Below are 23,056 nucleotides of genomic sequence, written 5' to 3' on the forward strand. Positions count from 1 at the left end.
AAAAAACTTTGGCGGGTTATGTAAATTTGGTACATTTAGAGTAAGTGATTCATGATTTTTTATAGAGAAGTGTCGAATTTTTTTTTCACAGACTGAAATGGAAGGATTCTTCAAATTTTGCAGTACTTTCTATATTGCTGAATTTGGAGATCCTCTCTTTGTGATTCGCGGAGACAGACATAAGAGCTTTGTATGCTGTGTGCGGGATAAAGGTAAGAGGCGGGAATAGAAAGAGTTTGAAATTTTTGCACGAAAAGGTACGCATAATAACTTGTTTTTCTTCGTGCTATTTACAGAATATTGAAGACGGGTTAATTTGTTACATTTAGAAATCATTTTGTAAAAATAAGACCCGTAAAATCATTAATTAGTATAATATTAAATAAAATTGTGAAGAAATGCTTACTATTTGCTACAATTAGATATAAGACAACATCCCATACATCATTCGAAACACTGTACAGGCTAGTGTCTTTCCTGTGATAGTCTACGACAAGCATGTATTCCGGACCCGGGGGGGGGGAGGGTGCACTGAATTTCTAAACCTTCTAGAACTTTATAGTGTACTCTATCAAAAGTACACCCTTACAGTGTATTTCGAGGGTCTCGAAAAACCTACCCTTAAGGACGGCAAATGCCGTGGGTTGGACCATATGAGTGCCCCCTCCCCCGGATTCCGGATGGATGACAGACGTTTGCATGCCTGGTTCTACAAAACATTATGTAAACAAATTCTTTTATTAAATTTCGTTAAATGCACGTTCTGATATAAGCAAAAAATGTTTTTCTTTTCCTTTCTCTGACAAAGCTTGCTCCACATCCGTGTCAATCAAATGTGAAAAAGTTTTGAAATCAAAGCTGATGAGTAAGCAAACGATATTACTCTTATTTAAAAACAAAACCTTTAAATCAACCGTTAAGTTTTAGGTCATTTTGACCAGAGTGAGTACATGATAAAATTGTGCAGAAATTCATCGGCTGGGCTAAAATTCATCAATGGTAAAACGAGAACTTTTCAGCTTTAGTGTCTTTAAAATGGTACATTGGAACTACTCGAGCTCTCTTCTCAGGCGACGCTACATCCTTGAAATGGTACATTGGAACTACTCGAGCTCTCTTTTCAGGCGATGCTACATCCTTAAAGTGGTACATTGGAACTACTCGAGCTCTCTTCTCAGGCGACGCTACATCCTTAAAGTGGTACATTGGTACATTGCGCGATCTCTTCCTAGACGATACTGCATCCTTAAAATGGTACATTGGAACTTTGTGAGCTCTCTTCTCTGGCGACGCTACATCCTTAAAGTGGTACATTGGAACTTTGTGAGCTCTCTTCTCTGGCGACGCTCCATCCTTGAAGTGATACATTGGAACTCTCTTGGCAGCCCTAGAATCAAAATGGTAGATAGGGACCCTCTCAGATGCGGTATCTTTGTAACGGTGAAGCCAAGGGCTGAATCCGTTTCCATAACCTTCTCGTTTATCAGCGTCAGCATTTATTTGACTGATGTGTGGTTTGTTTTTCTCACTTCCGCAATCTTCGACATCCGGATTACAAGACGAGTACCGGTTCCCTACGGCACGTTTCAGTTCGCTGGTAGCTGAGTTTACTTGATTGGCTGTATTTAAGATATCATTGTAAACGACTTGTAAAGCGTCATCTGACATTATGACGTCACCTTGAGCTGAAAATCAATATTGTGAAAATAATTATGTTGTAGGTCTATGATGAGCTTATAACAAAATCGTTCTTTGAGTGTGGCCTGATGTATTGAAGAAAGAGGCATGCTAGGAAGGAAAGATTCAACGCCAAAAGAGGGAAAGACTGATAAACGGGCTAAGATTTTTTGGCGTTGATTTTCTTTTATTTCAATATTTAAAGATATACTATTATCGATATCTTCAAAGTTATGGTGACCTTAAACCAGTAGTGTTGTGACAGTGGAGTATTCTTTTAAAGGGACGCTATAGAGGAAATTACAAATTACACTTTCGGGAGTATTACTGAAAACTTTCCGAATGGTAGCCTTGCTCTAAAAAGGTTTTTCAAAAAAAATAGATTAGAATAAATCAAGAGGAATCATCAGGGTTAAATTTTGAGGGGGTTGGTATTCGATTAAGAACGTTTCATTACCGCTTAAAGATTTCCCACAAAACCACGAGCTAAAATACGATGTTGAAAATCTAAGGAAGAGTTTTGTTTACCGGGGAAGAAAACTTCTGTATTTAGTTAGTCGGAGGTTTATATCAGTAATAATGTGAAGACTTACCAGAACTATCTTCGATTGGTCGTGATGCTACCATGGTTACAGCCAATAGGAAAAAAACACATAATGATAAATTCCTCATGTTCTATATTTTTGGGTGATACTTCTTGTAAGGTGTTTGGATGATAAAGCCTAATTCGCTGTATTTTGTTGTATATTACTGGATACAACTTCCAGCAATTCAAGATTTATACGTCGACAGATTTCTTTGAAAAAACGTCCTAACCCTCAGCTAAGCAAGACTTGATCTGAAATGACTCAACTTGTACCGATTCAACTTTCTGTAATTAATAAATAGTCAAAGACTACTTTTTGTGTAAAACAAAGATTTATAGTTGACAATCTTCTTTGGTGTGAAATTTCCAAGGTGTTGTTATTAATAATCTAGAGAGGAGTCAAGCTTGGTTTAAACAATACACCCGCTTTTTTATAAGAACAAACTATATAAGAACTTAAGGCCTCGATGACCAAAATGTTAAGAACAAGTTAAGAACATTTTAAGGCTTTGTGGACTCAAAAACACCCTATCTCTAAGGAAATTGGACAGCAATATTCAGAAAATGGTGAAAATAAGAACATGTTAAAAACATTTTTAGGCTTAAAACTCACTCAAAAAGTTAAGAGCATCTGAAGGCTTCAAAAATTTTGGATGTTCTTATAAAAAAAAACGTGTACAGCGTTTGCTCAACTTGCGACAAATTTGACAATTTTCACTGAAGTTTAACAGTTTGAAATCACAACTTCGAGTGAAATTGAGGCCTTAATTCGGGCTCGTAAGGTGTCCATTTTAAATAATGAATTAGTATCTCACGGAGTAAATTCATCAACAGTTTTCTAATTAAAACTATTATTTTTAGAGGGCGAAACTAAAAGACTTTTTCACGTCCTGGTGTGTTTATCTATTTTTAAACATTTTAAAATTCCACTATTGAGACAACAGGTTATTTGTGTTGACTTCAAATGGGAACTTATAGGACCGAAACAAAAGGTTTATGAAAGTTTGAGGATTTCAAGTGATTCCTAAGGGTTTTGTACATCAATAAAACACCAGGTAAACATGGATGAAATGAGCTAAACGAGCTGTTTTCTGGACAATGAGAATTCATATTTTGACTCTTTTCAAATAATTACCAGATGGTCCATTGAAATTTTTTTTCAGATAGAGCATTACCCGACAACAAAAAAAATCGTCTAAACTCAGCACCCCGATTGACCTCACAACTTTTCTGTCCGATATCGGGCCCATATCCAAATGCATTCTTTATAACCTTAGATCTGAGAACGAAACCAAAAGGTTCGACTGAACAGGGTATTTTTGGTACTTGGCTGTTATGCATTTTCAGCGTTTTGCTATTGTAATTTCTATTGAGTCAGCATTTTTCTATTGTAATTTTAGGTGAAACCTCAAATGCATTTAACCTTCGAGGGCTAAATTCCAAACAGTTATAGTGAAACTTTGAAACACATATACGATTAGAAATTATAATATCAGCACCAATAAAGAAACCCTGGTGATGAAAGGGATAAACAAAAGACGAATCTAACGTTTGGACGTTCAAGTCAAAATTGACAATTTCTAATATATTTCCAGCAAAATATGAGTAGAGTTATTCAATTCAATCAGCTTGAAAACATGGCAGATGTGTACCATATCAAGTCATTTCTTTACCCAGTTCATCGTATAAAGTTTTAGGCTTTTTAAAAAGGCCAATTAGTTTTACGCTGTTAGATTTGAGGGTCTAAAATTTTGTCAATCAATCATTTAAAATTCTAGATCTTAAAAATACACTCCTGTGTTGAAATATAGGGTCAAAGTCAAAACCTTATTTCAGTGAGTCATTTTAGCAAAAAATGGTATTATCTAGGGTTGTGAGTGAGGGACGGTAGTAACAATATGTACACTTCATAAAGACCAATTCTACTAGCTACGAAATCTTTCTTGCAATAATAAAAGTATAAAAAATTACAGGTTAAAAATATAAACCACTACTACGTTTGTCCATGCAAAACAGAAATATTAAAAAGTTTTACAATGCAACTGGTTAAATAGAGGGCGGATAATAGAGGGTGGGCAATGCAACTGGTTAAATAGAGGGCGGTTAATAGAGGGTGGGCAATGCAACTGGTTAAATAGAGGGCGGATAATAGAGGGTGGGCAATGCAACTGGTTAAATGAGGCGGAAATAGAGGGTGGGCAATGCAACTGGTTAAATAGAGGGCGGATAATAGAGGGTGGGCAATGCAACTGGTTAAATAGAGGGCGGTTAATAGAGGGTGGGCAATGCAACTGGTTAAATAGAGGGCAGGAGGGTGGGCATGCAACTGGTTAATAGGGGCGTAATAGAGGGTGGGCATGCAACTGGTTAAATAGAGGGCGGATAATAGAGGGTGGGCAATGCAACTGGTTAAATAGAGGGCAGGTAATGGAGAGCAGTCAGAGTTGTTAAACAGGCACCTCTACTAATTCATACATAGGAACAACGTTAAAAGTTCAAGCATTTCATTAATTTCAGACACTATTATCTCATTACATAAAAAAATTAATGAGATAATCTGCTTGGGGGATTGAATTCGCAGTAAAAAGCTGCAATGGGCTTTTCCAGAAAAAATTTTAATATGGGGGGTGGAGGATACAACATTTTTTTGGAAATTTACCCCCCAGACAGCAGGTCTAATCTGCCTAACCTGGACACTCGAACAGAGCAAAATTACCCCCAAACAGAGCAAGTTTACAAGGCAAAGGGAAGGCAAATTTGGTAGATTTTTCACTACCCCCCCCCAGACACTATATCCTCCACCCCCATGTACGGATATTTTTCTGGAATAGCCTAATCTTGCAATAATTCACCATAAGCTGAAGTTTTTCTTTTTCAAAAGATTTTAGCAGTTGACTGTTCCTCCATCCAAAAAGTAAAAAACATTTCTTGTGTAACACGATCAATTCCTTGATCTCGACTTCGATCTTGACTTTGATTTTCTTGAACCAAGTTCATTGCTGGTCTGTGGAATACAAGTTTTACAGCACAACGTTTGAACTGTCCGATAAGAACAATAACCTTGCTTGAACAATCTAGGACACATTCTGGATTTTTCGATACATTTTCGGATTTCTGAAGAAGAAGAGAAAACATATTTGTACTAGTTTGAGTAGGGAACATATTACTGAGGTTAAGCATACAAGGATAATCACGAAGACGGACGAAAAAGGTATGAGGCTAGTGAAAATACGAAATTTGATTAGTTGAAACTCACTAGCCTGTTAAATTTTTGTTCGTCGTCGTGATTTTACCGATTTACTTATAACCTCACTATTACCGAGTTTACGTATGTGTGTTTTTCTGCGGCGGATACGGTAAGGTTCTAATTTATCTACATCCTGACATGCTGAGGATGACGGTAAATGAGCACTTTTACCATCCTCGATTTTGCTGGTCAGAACTGCGGGTTATTCCAAATCGCTTCAGTCACTTTACCGTCCTCAAAAGTGCAAGTACGTAAATTCGCTATTCCCGGGCTTGTTTTTTATACTCGAAAACACAAAAGTGAAACCTCATAGAGAATCGTGTACAGTAAAACCTCTAATTAACGGACACTCTAAAAGGCGGACACCTCTGATTAGCGGACAATCTCATTTTCCCCGGCCGTTTCCTAGTCAAATCCTCATAAAAAAGTTTCTAAAAGGCGGACACTCAATTAGCGGACCCTCTGATTAGAAGACAAATTTTTTCGCACGAAATGGCTAAAACCCCTATTTTAGCACTCCAATTAGTGGACATTGAGTATCAAACGGGTCACAGACGTCCAAAATGCCAAAAAAAAAAATTTTAGATATTTTTATTTCAAGCACTTATTAGTCTTATTATTCAAATTATTTCTACAAATTTCCAGTTTTCCGTTGACCCATTCAACGAATTTAGGTAGGCCAAAGAAATTATAAATCACTGGTATTCAAGTCCGTACCCACCACCTCGATTTATCCTCTTCTTTCCAGTCACTCGAGCTCTTCCATGGCCTAGTGTCTGCAGATAAGTACTTTAGACCCCAATTTTGTATTTTCGACACCCTGGGATGGCCTAATTTCAAAATTGGAGCTCCGAGATCAAAAGTTTCTAAAAGGCGGACACTTCTAATTAGCGGACACTAACCCCTTTCCCCGATGGTGTCCGCTAATTAGAGGTTCCACTGTAATTTTAAAAATGTTTTTATGCTTCAGTTAACATCTAAAGCATCTCAATCTATTTCTTAATAGGGAAGGCCCCTTAATATCTGAAGATTGACAAGTGCTGTAACTTTGAAATTTTGACCAGTGGTAGATATCAGTCATTTGAAAAAAATGAAAAAAAGTAGGAAGGGTTACTTTTCGGCATTTTCAAAAGATGATGACGTTATCAGGTGACGAAAAATGACGTAAACATGAATTACGCACATGATGTATTTGTAGATTTTTTGACTTACTTGGACAATAACGGAAGCATTTCATTTGAGTTGATGGCTTGGCAACCTTACTGCACAACGTATCATTCACTTTGATTGATTTTTCACCTTCCTTCTTCTTCAGACAAAACACTGTCCGGCTTTTGGAGCCTATTTGTCCGCATCTATCGCAACGACCCCAACGGGTGTACCCGTATTCATATCTGTAGAAAGAAGGACATAAACTTATCTCCTGCCATTTGCCTACAGAAAAAGCAACTTTCTTCCTTTCAGCGCTGTGCGAGAAATATTTTGCTTTGTCATGTAGCATAAGAGGGGCGCCTCCTCGCTTTATCATTAATACGGATATCTTTAGGAAGTGATTAGCGAGGCGATAGGTAACCATGACCAACCAGTAGCGTAGCCAAGGGAGGCGCAAAATTTGTGTAGGAGAGCAGATTTTTATGGCACTGTAATTATCTTTTTATATAAAGTATGAACAGTGTAATAAAAATCTGCTTTCCTACACAAATCCCCCCCCCTGGCTACGCTAATGACCAACATAGTCGATTTGTATGATGTCATTCAAGTCAGAAGCGAGAAAATGAGCATGGTAAGAAGATTTTAGTGAATTTTTCAGCCTGAAAATCAGGCTTCGGTCGCAATTTCTAAAATGCCTTCAAAACACAGTCCCAAAATAAGTGGAGAAACAGTAATAATAGACGATATCGGCTTTCGGAATTCTCCCGAATGATTACCCATGATGCATTGCGCAAAAAAATCACGGAAAGTCAATATCGTCCGTGAATTTTTTTGCGCAATGCATCATGGGTAATCATTCGGGGATAATTCGGAAAGCCGATATCGTCTATTATAATAAACGATTACTAAACTCACTTTGTGACACATTTATGTATGTTACAGGCCATCAGCTTTGGTAATAATTTGACCGATTCTGAGGAGCAATTTCCAGAAGCAACTTCTTCATTCGTTCGCAAGTTCAAGCAATGATATTGTGCTTCCTTCGTACCTGGAATGTAAGGATCAATACTAAAGTCCATTTTGTTTTCAGTGTGTTTTCATGTAGAAACCACTCTTTAGGGAATTAGTCTTACTACGCTACCATGGTTTCCACATGATGGTAGGAAAATTTGTGCTCACGGCTTAAAGCGATTGGACTGAGTGGTCAAAGCAATGTATTTCGTTTCAAAGGGAAAAGTTCACATTCTTATTTAATACTTGATTGAATTATGCTTAACTTTGAGACGAAAATTGCTCTTTGATGGATACCTTCATGGGGACGGCTAGGCTACGACATATCTACTTCATTCAGAGCTTAAGACCATGTTCACAAGCTATGGTTCCGTGATTCTATTGGTTAGAAGTTACATAAAAAATGAATTTAACCAATTAATGGCTTCATTTCGTTTCGGAGGGAAACGGAACCGTAGCACGTGAACTGGCTTTAAAAAGAATGGGGCTGTCAAAAGAGAACCTGTATTTGCAGAGCGATTTGAAAATAAAGAATGAGCAAGTATACGGGTTCCAAAGGAGAGGTTAAGATAATAACAACTTTTCGAGTTGTAGACATAGCGTTCTAATATAAGTTGGAAAAAAATTTTTCGCAAGGGTTGATAGGGAAATTTTACAATGAAAATAAATCGACCTACCGCCATTGCAGGGTGCAGAACATTCTGTCCATCCTTTCATGATCCAAGAGTACACATCATTAGTCAAATTTAATCCAATCGGAATGTAGAATTTGTAGGTTAGATTGATGGATGTCTTGTTTAAACGTGGTCCAGGAGAAATTAGCTGTGTGGAAGAAAAATGAAGAAACTTGAAACTTGATAGGCGTAAAGGGCTACATACACTACACAATATATTGTCAGGCAATTGTCAGGCAATTATTGGCAATATATCGACGATATATTGCTGAGTGCTAGCAATTATTGTCAGCTAGATTTACAATATTCCAACAATATAGGGGGATTTATAAAGAAAGAAAATTCCTTTTTATAATAGAGTACCTGTTGTTTACTCCGTACATTACGGTACGTTGAATATTGTTCGTCAATATATTGCGTAGTCTAAGTAGCCCTTAAATTGAGATTACGTCATTTTTTATCTCAATCGAAGACACTTAAATAAGCTGGACTTTGACCTCTGTCTGTTAAAAATATCCATACAGGAGTCAAATTTTAGTTTTCCAGTTTTTCATTTGGTCAGGGCTTTAACACATCAGCAACTAAAGGGACGGGGGATTTCAGGAAAAAATTTATCACTAGTTTTTTATGAATCACGTAATAGAGCAAAATAGCCGATAGTTTCAATCCAAATTATGTTATTCTCTAACCTTAGGGTCTATTGAAGCTTTCCCATACATTTTTGAACAGCAATTTAGGTTATTTTTAAGAATCTTCAATAATTCATCAACCGGACAATGGTTTTACATTGAAAATGTTTGATATGAATCCTTTTAAATAATTTACCATTTAATTTCAGATTGAACTTGAGGCTATTTCAATATTTTAGTTAAAGTAAAACAGATTTTAAATTTTAAGAGAAAAAAAGCAATTTGGGATAATACCTTAAGTGTATTAATTTTGGAGTGTATTTAATTTGGGCGTTGACCCAAATACGCTTTTGGCGGATATTAAACTTGGCAGTATTGTATTTGTAAAATTCGGTAAAAATTTAATTTGGCGGGTAGAAAAATTTTAGGAATTTTTAAATCAAAGATTACTTGGTATTTTATTAGTTTTCACTCAAACATGCTGCTATGAGATTGAATTTCTATTCTAAAAAGGTATTATTAAATGTGGAGGTATTTAATTTGACGGAGTTTACCAAAAACCGCAAAATCCGCCGAATTCAATCCCACCAAAATTATATTAATAAATTGAACAACTCAATATGCTAGCAAATAAAAGAACATCTTTTCTCCCATCGGAAGTTAAAGAAATAAAGCGAATAGATAATGACCCCAATAATGATGAGAACTCTGATAGGTGGGATTCGCTACTCGATGAGTGGCAGTTTCACGGGTTCAATCTCACTGGTAAATACTACACAATATTAGAGGAATTTACATGGGCAAACGCCACAATAGCTGTTTTATATTATGACCAAGTTAAAAAGAAAATTGTCAAGAGACGGTGTATTAATCTTTCCATGGAAGATATACCACAGAAAAGTGAAGTTTTGTATGATTCTAAATCGTACCGCTGGTTTAATATTGAAAAGAGATTTGAAAATAACGCTGACACGACTTGCTTATACTCTGGAACTGTGAGTCATTTAATTTACAATATGGCCGGTGCTACTGACCCAAAACATCTTCCAATCGATATATCAGAGGTGCAGGGACATAACAACAAGCTGTGTTTTCCTTCACATCTAGCGCTGTTGTTTTCAACAATTAAGAAAAATAAGAGCATTGGGGATTATCTGCTACTTTGTTTTGGAGAGGAAGGTTCTAATATGAAAGAATACTGTGGGTTCTTTATATATCTGGTCAAATTTAATGAACAAGGGGTTACTGTATACAGACGAATAGCCATACCGACAGGGGAATATCAGAAATCTTTGATTTACCAGTTGGACAATTATGAATGGCGTGAAGGAGAAAATACACCCAATATATTCCTTGATTTTGAATCGGAAAGAATTTATTTTACCAATAACGACCCTTACAATCATAAATACTTTCCTGTAACTCTCAACTGTTTTGCATTCTCAGGAAAGCTCTTGTTTTCATTTCAAATTGAAGACGAGACAATTGGAAAATCTTATCGCTTTTTCTCACAAGTCCAAAATTCAGTGTTTCTTTCAGTGTCCAGGAAAATGATTCTTCAACTGTGGAGAGTAACTGAAAATGGATTAGTCGAGTTAAAAAAGCACCAACTACCTTTACCAGATGCTGACTATGTTATACTTTTTGAAATCAATAGGCAGCTCCAGGGACATGTCCTGTGTGTAAACATTCACTATGAAGATTATCTAAACCACAATGATAAAATCTTTCCAGATGCGCAACTTTTCGTCTATGATATCTTTACTGGTAAAAACATATACGAGTATGTCGCCGATGGTCATCGTATTGAAGGTTTTAGGTTCAATTGGGATATGAGTGAATTAATGTTTAGAGGAAGCGAAGGTTTTGATCTATTCGTTAATTTTCGAAAAACCAATATCAATAAGAACATAAGCTTGAAACACCAAGCTAGACGTGCATGTTTGACTCATTTCACGAGTGAATATTTGAGTTCCAAGCTACCAAAATGTCTTTCAGAATATCTTGATATAACCTTCTAAATAATGGATTGAATTCATTGGAATATCAAATCTGCTACCAAACAATGAATTAATTTATCTACTCTGACAAAGATGAGAAACCAACTACAGTCTGTCCGGAAAAACAGAAGAGATTATTATTTATAGTGAAATCCTAAAACCTAATCTCACTAAAGAGTTGATTTAGAATAGCTTATCGGCCAAAACTTAGTCGGCCTTAATTTTAGTCGGCCTTAATTTTAGTCGGCCTCAATTATTAGTCGGCCCTAATTTTAGTCACCTCGTCGAAATTTTGTCACTAAGGGCCGACTAATAACCAAGTTTTGGCCATTTCTAAATTTTTTGTCGGCCCCAATTTTTAGTCGGCCCTAATTTTAGTCACCAAGCCAAAATTCAGTCACTTAGGGCCGACTAAGTTTTGGTCGATAAGGTAATACACCTTTTTGACTGTAGTCGCGCAATCAGTACTGTGTACCAGAGTGTATCTCACGATTATCGTAGCGTAGTACGGCAATGAATTTTGAAATTAGCCGTAGATATTGGGTTTGTTTACAGACAACGCAATCAGGCACGTGCCACTTTATTATTTAATTTACCACCCTAAACTCGAATCCAATCCTTTTTTTACACTTTTTTCTATTGTCTCTAGATGCGAAAAAAAGGCTGGGACGGTTTAGGGTGGTAAAACCGGTGTTTCTAATCCACGGATACAGCCATAATCACCCATAATCATCCATAATCACCCATAACCACCTATAATCAGCAATCGGCTACCCCATTGGCTGTTTTTTCGTATATAAAGGAATGCACTTGTAAAATCATTCTAATACACCTTTCCCGGGGTGTTGTTTGAGATATTACGTTTGAGTGTTTCCCTTAAATATAACTAAGATAGAACTAGAAATAGAATTACATGAAAACAAGGCCTGGCTGTATGGAGGGCTGTAGAGGCCTCAATTGGTCCCACTGGGGAACTTTGCCTAACTGCTTAGTCGGGCCTTGGGCAAGGCATAAATAGCCAGAAAAAGCACTCCAGGCATGCTCCACGTCCAGGGTTCGGGTCAAAGTCCCAATTTTTGACCAGGTTTTGATATTTATGTTTTTTTTGGGTGTAGATTCCGAAACAAGTGGTTCGAAGTCCTAAAAAGTCCTTTAGAACTCGTACAAGACCAGCTTGCAGTCCCCGGTGGGATGGAAAGCAGTGAGACCTTTCTACAATTCGTGAACCACTTGGTGCTGACGTACACCTTCAGCCAAGTCTAAAAAATACTCTGAGGGGTCCCTATTGAGCTCTGGGCCAAGCCAATCTAGCGAAGGTATGACATCCATGAAAAATTTTATCAGCGAACGGTCAGCAGTTGGCCCAGTGGTATAAGGAGTTGGGTTCACGCACTTGAACTCCTGAAAAGTTGATGGAAGGGCGCTACGGGACCGTACAGGATCCGTACGGGACAGTAAATGACCCCTCCCCTAGCGCCGGACTGGGTAGGTCTCACGACTTGAAACTTTCTGGAAACGTCAAGCATATCAAAGGGGTAAAGCATGCCAAATTTCATCACTCCGCCGTCGCCGGGCTATGGGCCGCACAAGGTATGCTGCAGGACGTCCCCGTACGGACGATTGCCGGGCAGTACGGCGTTTTTAGCCGGTCAAATTTTCCGTGAGGTATAATTAATCTAGTTCTATCTTAGTTATTTCTAAGGAAATAATCTATATCTAAGGGAAACACTCAAACATAAAATCCCAAACAACACCCCGGGAATGGTGTATTAGAAAGATTTTACAAGCGAGTGCATTCCTTTATATACGAAAAACAGCCAATGAGGTAGCCGTTTGCTGATTATGGGTGGTTATGGGTGATTATGGGTGATTATGGGTGATTATGGATGTATCCGCGGATTAGAAACACCGTGGTAAAACGGACAAAAAAAGCCCGCGCGGTAATTGGCGGCTACGGTCGAAAAGGTGTATTTGGATAGGATGGAATTCATTTTTACTCAATAGATATCCAAATCCTTTCAAGTGACATTTTGAAAAAAAGAAGGATTTATTGTAAGATAATTCCGCTTTATTTATTTTCCGCTCTATTCCACGGACACACTGTGTATTAATTATATGTTACATATAGTTGACTCTCTCTAATTCAATCTTCATATGACAAAAAGCTTTTTTCTTTGAATTAGAGAAAGATTCGAATTACGGAGAGTAATTTTAACTATACTTTCCAGCTAAGGGGACCAATATTTCAGTTCGAATTACAGAAAGATTCGAATAATAGAGGTTCGTAACAGAGAGAGTTGACTGACGATTCAGGTAATTTAAAAGTTTTGTTTTTAAAAATAAGAGTGATATCGTATGCTTACTCGTCAATTTTAATTCACAAGCCTTTTCACATTGAACTGACACGGATGTGGAGCAAGATTGGTCAGAAAGAGGAAAAGAACGACAGCTTTTTGTTTATATCAGCATAATATAACAATAGGCAGACACTGTCCTGATATGAAATATGTGTCTAATATATGAAACGGGAATCCTACGTAAAAAATAAAACCTTTTATCATATTTTTATTTGATTTAGGAATGATTATAATAATCAAAACAAAAATTGTAAACAAGCAAAAAACAGCTGACCATTGCATTTTATATTTATGACGTCAGATTTGAATAATTAAATTTAAAATACTATTTAATTACTATTCACCCTTATGGGAATAGTTACCATGGTGCAATACGAATGGTATTAATTATTAAGGTATGGTTTTATGGTTTTAAGCACAGGGTGAATTTTTGTGCATAATGGGTTAAATTGCATTTTGGGAAGTTTAATATCTTAAAATTAATTTTATGAACTAAACCTCAGCATATGCATTGACAATGATTTTAAGATTTTCCAAAATGTGACTCTTAATATGCTTATAGTTATAGCCGTTGCTATTTAGCATGTATACATTAAAGGTTTCAATACTTCCTTCTATAGTACTGCTTAATCATTATTAAGTTATTCTTATTTTGTATACTTTAAGTAAAAAAGTAGTAGGGTAGTAAGCATCAACAAGAATCTCTTGCAAAACAAACAAGATGGCAGCAAAAGAACAAACGTCACAATCTTTCCTTCAAAATGAAACAGAAAACTATGTTTTGAAAGAAGACGATTATGTCTCAACTCGCAGCTCCAACAAATGGAAATACCATGGCTTTGACTACACTGGGAAATATTACACCATATTTGAGCGGTCAGACAACAAGAAAAATTCAGTTTTTGTTTTATCTCACGATGTCGATGTTGGGAAAATCAAAAGACAGTCAATCATTTTGAAGACCAAAACTACACGTATTGACACAACAGATAATATTATATATGACCCGTTAACAACTCATTGGTTTCACATTATATATCCACCAGTGAGTTTTGAAGATAAGGCAACCGTTACCATCAACTGTGGAAACTTATCCAGCTTTTTACAGAGTGTTGATACCAATGGTGGTGATGGTGGTGACATTATTTCCACTGTAGACATGGACGTAGCTGAGAGCGACAAAGACACTATACAGCTAACTTTTCCAAATTCATCGGTTCTTATTTACTCAAAACTAGAAAAACAGAATGAGGAAAAAGGAAGTATTCTTTACTTGATTCATAGGCTAAGTACCGCGCATTTAATGTTAGATTTGATGACAGTTTATAGCGATAAAGGGATGAATCTTTTCAAACGCGTTTTGTTGAAACGAAGTGAATGCCGGAAAATGAGAACGTTCAAATCGTTTGGCCGCCATTGGTATTTGAGTGTCAGCCTGGATATTTTTCTTGATACCCAATCAGAAAGTATGTATTTGGTGTCTGATGGAGAAAGAGGAGAATATTACCCTAATGGAAAAGTTGGATTGAGTTGCTTTGATTTCTCTGGGAATCTAATGTTTACGTATAATGTGACGGACGAAAACAGTAGTAAATCGTATCGATATTTGACGCAAATTTGTGGATCAACTTTCCTTGCCGTATCGGAGGATATGGTTGCTAAGGTGTTGACAGTTACTCCGAAAGGGTTAGAATTCATAAGGGAATTCCGATTACCCATAAACAATCCTCTACCCGACAGCTTCCAAGCTGAATTCCAACTATTGAGGAAATCAGAGAATCAAGAATGTCTTGGTTTAATTATCAAAACACTGAAAAAGATTCCTGGATACAATCGGGAAGATTATTATGATGATCCAGTTAAATATCATGTTGTTTCGGGCACTGATCTCTTCATTATCGATATTGGAACAGGCGAATTAGTGACCTCAAAAAAGATGGAAAAAGCGTTCTCAAAAGTCGATTTTAGCTTGGCTAACATTGGGGAGTTTGTACTTCTATCTAAATCTACTCCAATTCATGGAAGAAGAGTATGCGATACAACTTATAAAACAACATTGTCTTTCGAGAAGACTCGACTCGCTGAGACTTATAGATGTACTGAAACGCAGAGTAATAAACATCAATCCATTTTTTCAGTTTAATAATGGGTATGGATGAGCTGCGAGTAGATCAGTTTGCATATTCCACAACCCGCACGGTGTAGGCTGTTGGAATCCACTAACAGATTCGTGCGCCTTATAGACTTACAGTGCCGTAGCAACTGGGGGGGGGGCAAGGGGGGGGGGTTATGCCCCCCCCCCCAATAATTTTTTCAAAAATGGTTATTTTGCAAAATGCAAAGTGTTTCTTTTTTAATTCGTCATAATTGTCGTTATGTGCATGTTTTGAGTGTATTTTTAAGCAATCTAGAGCTCAAATTTTCAAAATTCCCCCCCTCGGGCCAAACCATGGTTGGCCCTCACGGTGTCACTAAACTTCAGCCCCCCCCCCAATATGAAAATGCTTCCTACGGCACTGTAGACTATACTACCTGCGGTTTTGTAGAGGTCAACGACTCAGACTAGCACAGTGGGTGAAAGAAATTCAATTCTACAAGTATACTATTAATGCGAATGTAGGATAGCCTTAATTGTAAAAAATGTGTTTATTTTAATTTCTAATAATATATATGTTTTGTTAATTGTTATAATGTAAAGAAAATAATTGAACAGAATGTACCTCTTTGAATTAAAGTTTCACATGTAAGCATATTTTTTCTTTTTAGGGGCTTTTTACATGGACGCGGACGCTCGGCCACGTAAGGTAGGTGGATTTTGGAACGTTAGGTCACAGTTTTTTAGCCTCACAATGTATCTAGGCTGTAATATTTATAATCTTGAACAAATGATTTTTAGATTTTTGGCTATTTTAGCCTCACAATAGCGAGATTTTGTATCTGGAATTCTCTACGGCTACGGTTAAAGTGGCGAGAGAAATGGCGAGTAAGGCAAGTAATGGCGGGTGAATGCAAGTTCGATATTTGACGTACGGCATTTTGTCGACTTTGCTTATACGGCGTTTTGATGTTTTTCCCATACAGAGCAAAGTAGATAACGACACGTCGCCTTTGGTGACGACCCGCATGGGCAGCCCCGCAACTGTAGCCGTAGAATATCTCTGATACATTATCTCTCTAATGTATCCTAGGCTATCAGGCTATCATATTCAAAATCCTGAAGTAATGATTTTTAGATTTTTGGCCGTTTTAGCCTCACAATGTATAGGCTGTCATATTCAAAATCTTGAACTAATGATTTTTAGCCTCACAATGTATATTTGAAATCTTGAATATATAATTTTTAGATTTTTGGCCTTATTAGCCTCACAACCTAGGCTGTTTTATTTAAATCTTCATCTAATGACTTTTTAGCCTGTAATTTTGTAATTTCAAATTTTTTAAATTATCCGTTAAACTCATTCCCAGTAAAATGATCTTTCCAACTAGGTCGAAATAAAAAATTCAATGAATATTAATTCAGCAAGCATTAGAATCGCAATTCATAAAATCAGGATTAATATTTCAAATTTACAAATCAAAACACATGAAAGATTTAATTTCCCTGAATATTGATTACGTTTGTGACAGATAGTAACACGAAATGCGACGAAGACTTTACAAAAGGGTAAACAAAACTAAAGTTCTGCCGGAATTATTGATTTGAGCTTATAAATTGAATCTACAAGCAATTATTTGAATCTCAGCACCATAATGTGAACAATGCCAGCCTCAAAGCGAGTAAAATAAGCTACAAAACAATATACTTCGACTAAATATGCAGCGACAAACATTTCTACCTACAACATTGGAAAATTGCGAATTGGTAGAGGTGGATGGATGGGACATATACCCTCATAAGTGGAAATACCATGGTTTTGACCAATCAGGGAAATATTACTCAATAGCAGATGGACCAATCTCAAAACGGCATTACTTAACAGCGAAGATTGTGTTCCTATCATACAACCATAAAGACGAAACACTACAGAAACATTTTGTTATGCTTGGGAGAGGTCATGCTCCAATAGATTATTCAGAGATACTTTATGACCCGTATTTTACACGTTGGTTTTACATTACGTCCGAAAATACTCCCAATCCAGACAAATACAGAATAATTATTAACTCTGGTTGTATACCATCGGTACAGCATACAGGTTTAGGTCGAATACAATTCGGGTCCAAAATCAAAATGGACGAACCAATCGATAATAACAACCATTTAGTCATTGAATTTGATCATGAACCAAAGGTAATTCATGTTGACATAAGGACAGATTCGGATTATGGACAGCGTTACCTCGTATTAATGACTCGCCATAATAATGGGCCACCTGAAGACTACAGACGGATTCAAATTGATTTACTAGAATATGGTCAGGAGTCTGTCTCGTACCACAAATGTATTGTTTTGAATCATTACTTAACGGAACGTTTCTTTCACGGGAGAATATTTGAAAAGGATTATTCCATATTCTTCAATTTTAAAGCTGGATATGTATTCATTTCCAATAAGGATAATGCTGTGAGAGGTAAAACATACTGCTTTAATTTCCAAGGGCAACTGGAATTCGCACAAAGATTACCAGACGAAAGTGACAGTCAGTTTTTCGCACAGCTACGTGGCGAATTTTTTATTGCAGTCACCGCTAAGCTCATGGTTAGATTATTAAGAGCTTCTGTTGATGGTATGACAATAATCAAAGAGTTTCCACTTTCTATAGTATTACCAAGCACTTGTTATAAAAATTACACTGATTTTCGAGTTGCCAAGTACTTTCAACGAGACATTCTTCAGGTGTGGATTAAAACATTTTACGAGATCAATACAATTACTCCACGAGTATCAAGTCGAATCTACGTTTTCGATGTAAGTTCTGGAAAACAGATAATCAAACCATTGAGAATTGAAAAAGAAATAACGAGTTATAATTTTAACTGGAGTTTGGGAGAGATTATGTACACTTCAATCTACAATTTTGACTCTCATCAAAACTTTAGCACTCACACAAAAACTCTGTCATACTTTGTAAAAACCGAATCGATTGATGTAAGCTTGAAACATCAAGCAAGACTTTCCTGTTTGAGCAATTTCAGTGATGAATTTTTATATTCAAAACTGCCAAAATGTCTTTTGGAGTATCTTGGTGTATAGGACTTCAGGTCGATTTCCCTACACAAATTAAAATACTTTCATATGGCGCCTCCGGGATTACTCTCGATGGATAAAAGCAGATGAATTTTTAATTTCGCCTTAGCGAAAGTATATTACGATAGGCATTCAGCGGCGGTGTCATCGGACGAAAAATTAGAAAACGAAAGTACTTGATACGGTGGACGAACTCACTAAATTTAATTTACAAATTACACGCATGTATAACCACGGACGATTTTCGCGCGTTTTCTTTGGACTACGTCATATATCTTTGTGTCCTTAGCTTCACAGTTTTGATTTTTTCTTTATTTTCTTATAAGCATATACTTTATAAGATTCAAATCAATAACTCTTGATAGACGGTGATATACCTTTCGGTAATTAGTTCTTACAAAGTAAACAAGGGATGGCGCACAATATGAGCATATTTATTTTTCTTATAAGCATAAACTTTATAAGAATCAAATCGATAACTCTTGATAGACGGTGATATACCTTTTGGTAATTAGTTCTTACAAAGTAAACAAGGGATGGCGCACAATATGAGCATATTTATTTTTCTTAAAAGCTTATACTTTATAAGAATCAAATCAATAACTCTTGATAGACGGTGATATACCTTTCGGTAATTAGTTCTTACAAAGTAAACAAGGGAGGCGCACAATATGAGCGTATTTTTTTTCTTATAAGCACATACTTTATAAGAATCAAATCAATAACTCTTTATAGACGGTGATATACCTTTCGGTAATTAGTTCTTACAAAGTAAACAAGGGAGGCGCACAATATGAGCATATTTATTTTTCTTATAAGCATATACTTTATAAGAATCAAATCAATAACTCTTGATAGACAGTGACATACTTTTCGGTAATTAGTTCTTACAAAGTAAACAAGGGCACAATATAAGCATATTTATTTTTCTTATAAGCATATACTTTATAAGAATCAAATCAATAACTCTTGATAGACGGTGATATACCTTTCGGTAATTAGTTCTTACAAAGTACACAAGGGATGGCGCACAATATGTTCATATTTTATTTTTCTTATGAGCATATACTTTATAAGAGTTCTTAAAAATTAAACAACAATTGTTCTTAAATCGGTCTTTTTTAGCAATTTTAAGCCTCGTTGTTCGTGTAAAATTGTTTCATTAAGGCTCGATGTAAAGTAGATTTCAGATTAGCTTCAATCTCTACTTCTTATTTTTTCCATGCAGTTCAAATTCTAGGCGAAATTTTCGACTTCGAGTCGTCTTGTTATATTCAAAACAGCCAAAGTGTCTTTTGGTCTAATCATCTTTTCTTTGAAGAAAAAATGAAAAAAAAAATATACATTAGTTAATTTAATGCTTCCTTAAGATTTATGTTTTTAAATAAGAGTGATATCGTTTGCTTACTCGTCAATTTTATTTCACAAGCTTTTTCGCATTGGATTGACACGGATGTGGAGCAAGATTGGTCAGAAAGAGAAAAAGAAAAACATTTTTTCCTTGAACAGTGCTCGTTCTAATTTGCAGTTACGATTAGGTTGAGTATATTTGTCAATAAACATATTATAAAATACGTGAAATACTAATAATACTAATAATAAATAGGTATTTAGGTAACAAAACAGATAACAAACCACGATCAATTCATTTCATTCAATGTTGAATCCGAATAATGTCAATCACGTCAGGCTTGGTCTCGGAAAGTTTGAAGATTTTCAACGGCGTCTGCCAAGTAATAATTTATACTTTGGAAAAATAGGCTGGACTAGGTTATTCAGGATTAAATTAAAAAGTAAACAGCATCCATTCAAAGAACGATTGAAGAAAAGAATGAATCTCTAACGATATGCTTCTTCATTTTTTTCACAATATTCGACCAAATTTCCTTAGTATTTATTATAAAATCTGCAGTGTCAAAAAAGATACCAAAAGAATCAGACGAGACAGTCCAAAGAGTAGACCGCTATGTTAAGCCAGAAACGAGGTAACTTTCTTCCTCCAGAAGTGATTAGTTGTGATGAGCAACTTCCACACTACGACGAAGATATGGAACCGAATAACTGGAGAAATCACGGGTTTGACTATACTGGAAAATATTATACGATTATGGCTGGACCACCAAAATGTAAAGCATTGTCATATCATTTACGAAATATTCCGTTCAAAGTGTATCGGTATTTTGGCGGAAAGACACCTATACGGAGTTTAGATATAGACCTTATCACTGAACGGGTTAATCAGCATACTATCACATATGATCCCTTAACAACACGATGGTTCAACATATATCACCCTATGACTGAGCTGGGTGAAAAAATTAATTTTAGCGATGCCAAAACAATAACTGTTTATACTGGTTGTCTAAAGAAAGAATTTCGAGGTTTCTTTAGAAGCGCCGAGACCATCAAAATCAGTGCGATTCAAACTGAAAGCGAAAGAGATAAAATCGACTTATCATTCCCGAGTTACCCTATTTTTGAAACTCTACAAATTCATAAAACTGATCATGGTTCTTTTCTTATATCGATGCACAGCTTGGGTGTGGGACAAGACATTATTTTGGATTTCATTAAATTTGACGAGGAGAAAATTACTCATTACAATAGAATCCGGATAGATGCTATTTACAAACAGTGTTTTCCTCGTCCATTTAGTGGAAATGTAGACGACACCAAAAAGAACATTTTCCTGAACTTTAAAACGGAACAAATTTTTGTACTTGAGGGGATTTCACCGAGTTTCAGATTTCCACGGACAGAATTTCTATATTGTTTTGACTTCTCAGGAGAGTTTGTATCAAAACATCAAATCGAAGACAAAAATAGTGAAAAATCGTATCAATATTTTACACATCTTCAAGGCTCAATTTTTCTTGCAGTGTCGACAAATGATGAAGCTCGATTGCTAGAATTCACTCAAGAGGGCCTTCAACTCGTTAATCACTACCCGATAGAAGGTATACCAAACAAAAATGAAGAATTCCAGGTCATTTCTAATTTTGGGAAGAAGTTTCTTTATGTGTATTCATCAGGGGATATGTACGAGGTAGTATCCGGGAAAATAGTGATTCAACGCATAAGTTTAACTTCACGTATAATTTGTTTTAACTGGACAATGAATGAATTGATGACCGTTTCCGATAACTGGCAGTTTGATAACACTTACGTAACAACATTGAACTTCAAGAAGCTGAAAGGTCAACATAACATCAGCCTGAAGCACCAAGCGAGAATGGTTTGTTTGAAATCTTTCCACGAGCAACATTTAAGAGAAAAGCTACCAAGATGCCTCATAAAGTATATTGGTATTAATACTTATGCCTAAATTATTAAACTAGTTCAACGGGCAACATGTAAAATGCATTTTTAATGCAATTTTAGGAAAAGAAAAATAATTTTTGTATTTTATTTTGTATAACTGCTTTTAATGGCGACAGGTGAAAACATTCTAACTTTGAATGTCAGAACTATGTGTCGGTGTCAAAGGATTTGCTGGCCTTGATCCCTAGATCTCAACCTTCTTTAAAAAAGGCGGCAGAACTATCGAAAATACAAATTTACGATATATCAAATATATCGTTTAAACCGTAATTTATTGAATGTTTAGGATAAAATAAGCATTTTAGACTCAGGGAACTTTTTTCTAAAGCCTTTGTTTTTGTTAGAATACGATAGCTATTTATAAGAACAAAGGAAATTTTCGGTTTTTGCTCACCTTGGGCATGATGAGTGACGTCATCAAAAAACATTTTGTCAAAAGAATTGGATTGGCCCAATAATTAAAAAAGAGAAAAACACCAAAAACAATGAAATTGAGAAGAATATTGTTCAAGATAAATTTTTGGAGCTGATGAACAATCTGCATCCTTTCACTAAAGATACATTTCATCAAACTTCCTTGATAACTTCTCTTCGAATTTTCTTAACATAGACAGATGCTTATTGCCTAACGACGGGGATAAATGTTCAAAACTCGATTTCACTAACCTGAACTTCGGCGTCCATGCCATTAGCTTTGTCTATATAAACCCTTTCAGTGCGGTTGTAAGGGATCTCGTAGCGTAATGTAGTCTTGTTGATGGTAAAATAATACCAGTCGTAGCCTGTACGTGGGTAGTGGCCGTAGTAATACGTAGATCTCTTTACATTGTCCTTCATAGCTAAATATTGATAAAAAAGAGGGATGTATTATAATTATATGTATTTTGTAATATACTGTAATATTTTGCAATATTGTAATATAATAATAATAATTTTGTAATATTGTAATTTATTTTGTAATTTACGATAATAATCGTGATAGTTGTGACAATCTTTCATTTTACTTTTCTTTTTGAGTATAATCAGTAATCACATGCTTTTTTATAAGATACTTTATGCCCATGAAGAAATTGACCAAAAAATCAAGAATATGCTAAAGGGCTACATACACTAAACAATATATTGCCAGGCTATATATTTAAAAGGCTTCCGCATTTATATTGTCAGCTTGATTTGCAATTTTCCAACACTATAGGGGAATTGTTTACAGAAAG

At 35.9% G+C, this 23,056-nt stretch overlaps 2 protein-coding genes across 2 annotated transcripts in view; both read right to left on the reverse strand.

Annotated features, from left to right (window-relative positions):
• Positions 1-355: 355 nt before the first annotated feature.
• Positions 356-2,580, reverse strand: LOC136810258 (uncharacterized). Its single transcript, XM_067066829.1, has 2 exons — positions 2,271-2,580; positions 356-1,685 (listed from the first exon to the last, which is right to left on the reverse strand). The coding sequence occupies exons 1-2, from the start codon at positions 2,347-2,349 to the stop codon at positions 994-996; spliced, it is 771 nt and encodes a 256-aa protein (XP_066922930.1). The 5' UTR covers positions 2,350-2,580; the 3' UTR covers positions 356-993.
• Positions 2,581-5,061: 2,481 nt separating this feature from the next.
• Positions 5,062-23,056, reverse strand: part of LOC136810256 (A disintegrin and metalloproteinase with thrombospondin motifs 2-like) — a 44,691-nt gene continuing 26,696 nt past the window's right edge. Inside the window, exons 24-28 of the mRNA XM_067066828.1 lie at positions 22,509-22,681; positions 8,351-8,495; positions 7,578-7,710; positions 6,723-6,904; positions 5,062-5,377 (exon numbers count right to left, since the gene is read on the reverse strand). Of these exons, the coding sequence (XP_066922929.1) occupies positions 5,205-5,377; positions 6,723-6,904; positions 7,578-7,710; positions 8,351-8,495; positions 22,509-22,681 (806 nt within the window). The 3' untranslated portion in view covers positions 5,062-5,204. The remainder of the gene's footprint in view (positions 5,378-6,722; positions 6,905-7,577; positions 7,711-8,350; positions 8,496-22,508; positions 22,682-23,056) is intronic.

Source organism: Clytia hemisphaerica, unplaced genomic scaffold (assembly GCF_902728285.1).
Source record: "Clytia hemisphaerica strain Z4C2 unplaced genomic scaffold, Clytia hemisphaerica genome assembly, whole genome shotgun sequence".
Taxonomy (NCBI): Eukaryota; Metazoa; Cnidaria; class Hydrozoa; order Leptothecata; family Clytiidae; genus Clytia; species Clytia hemisphaerica.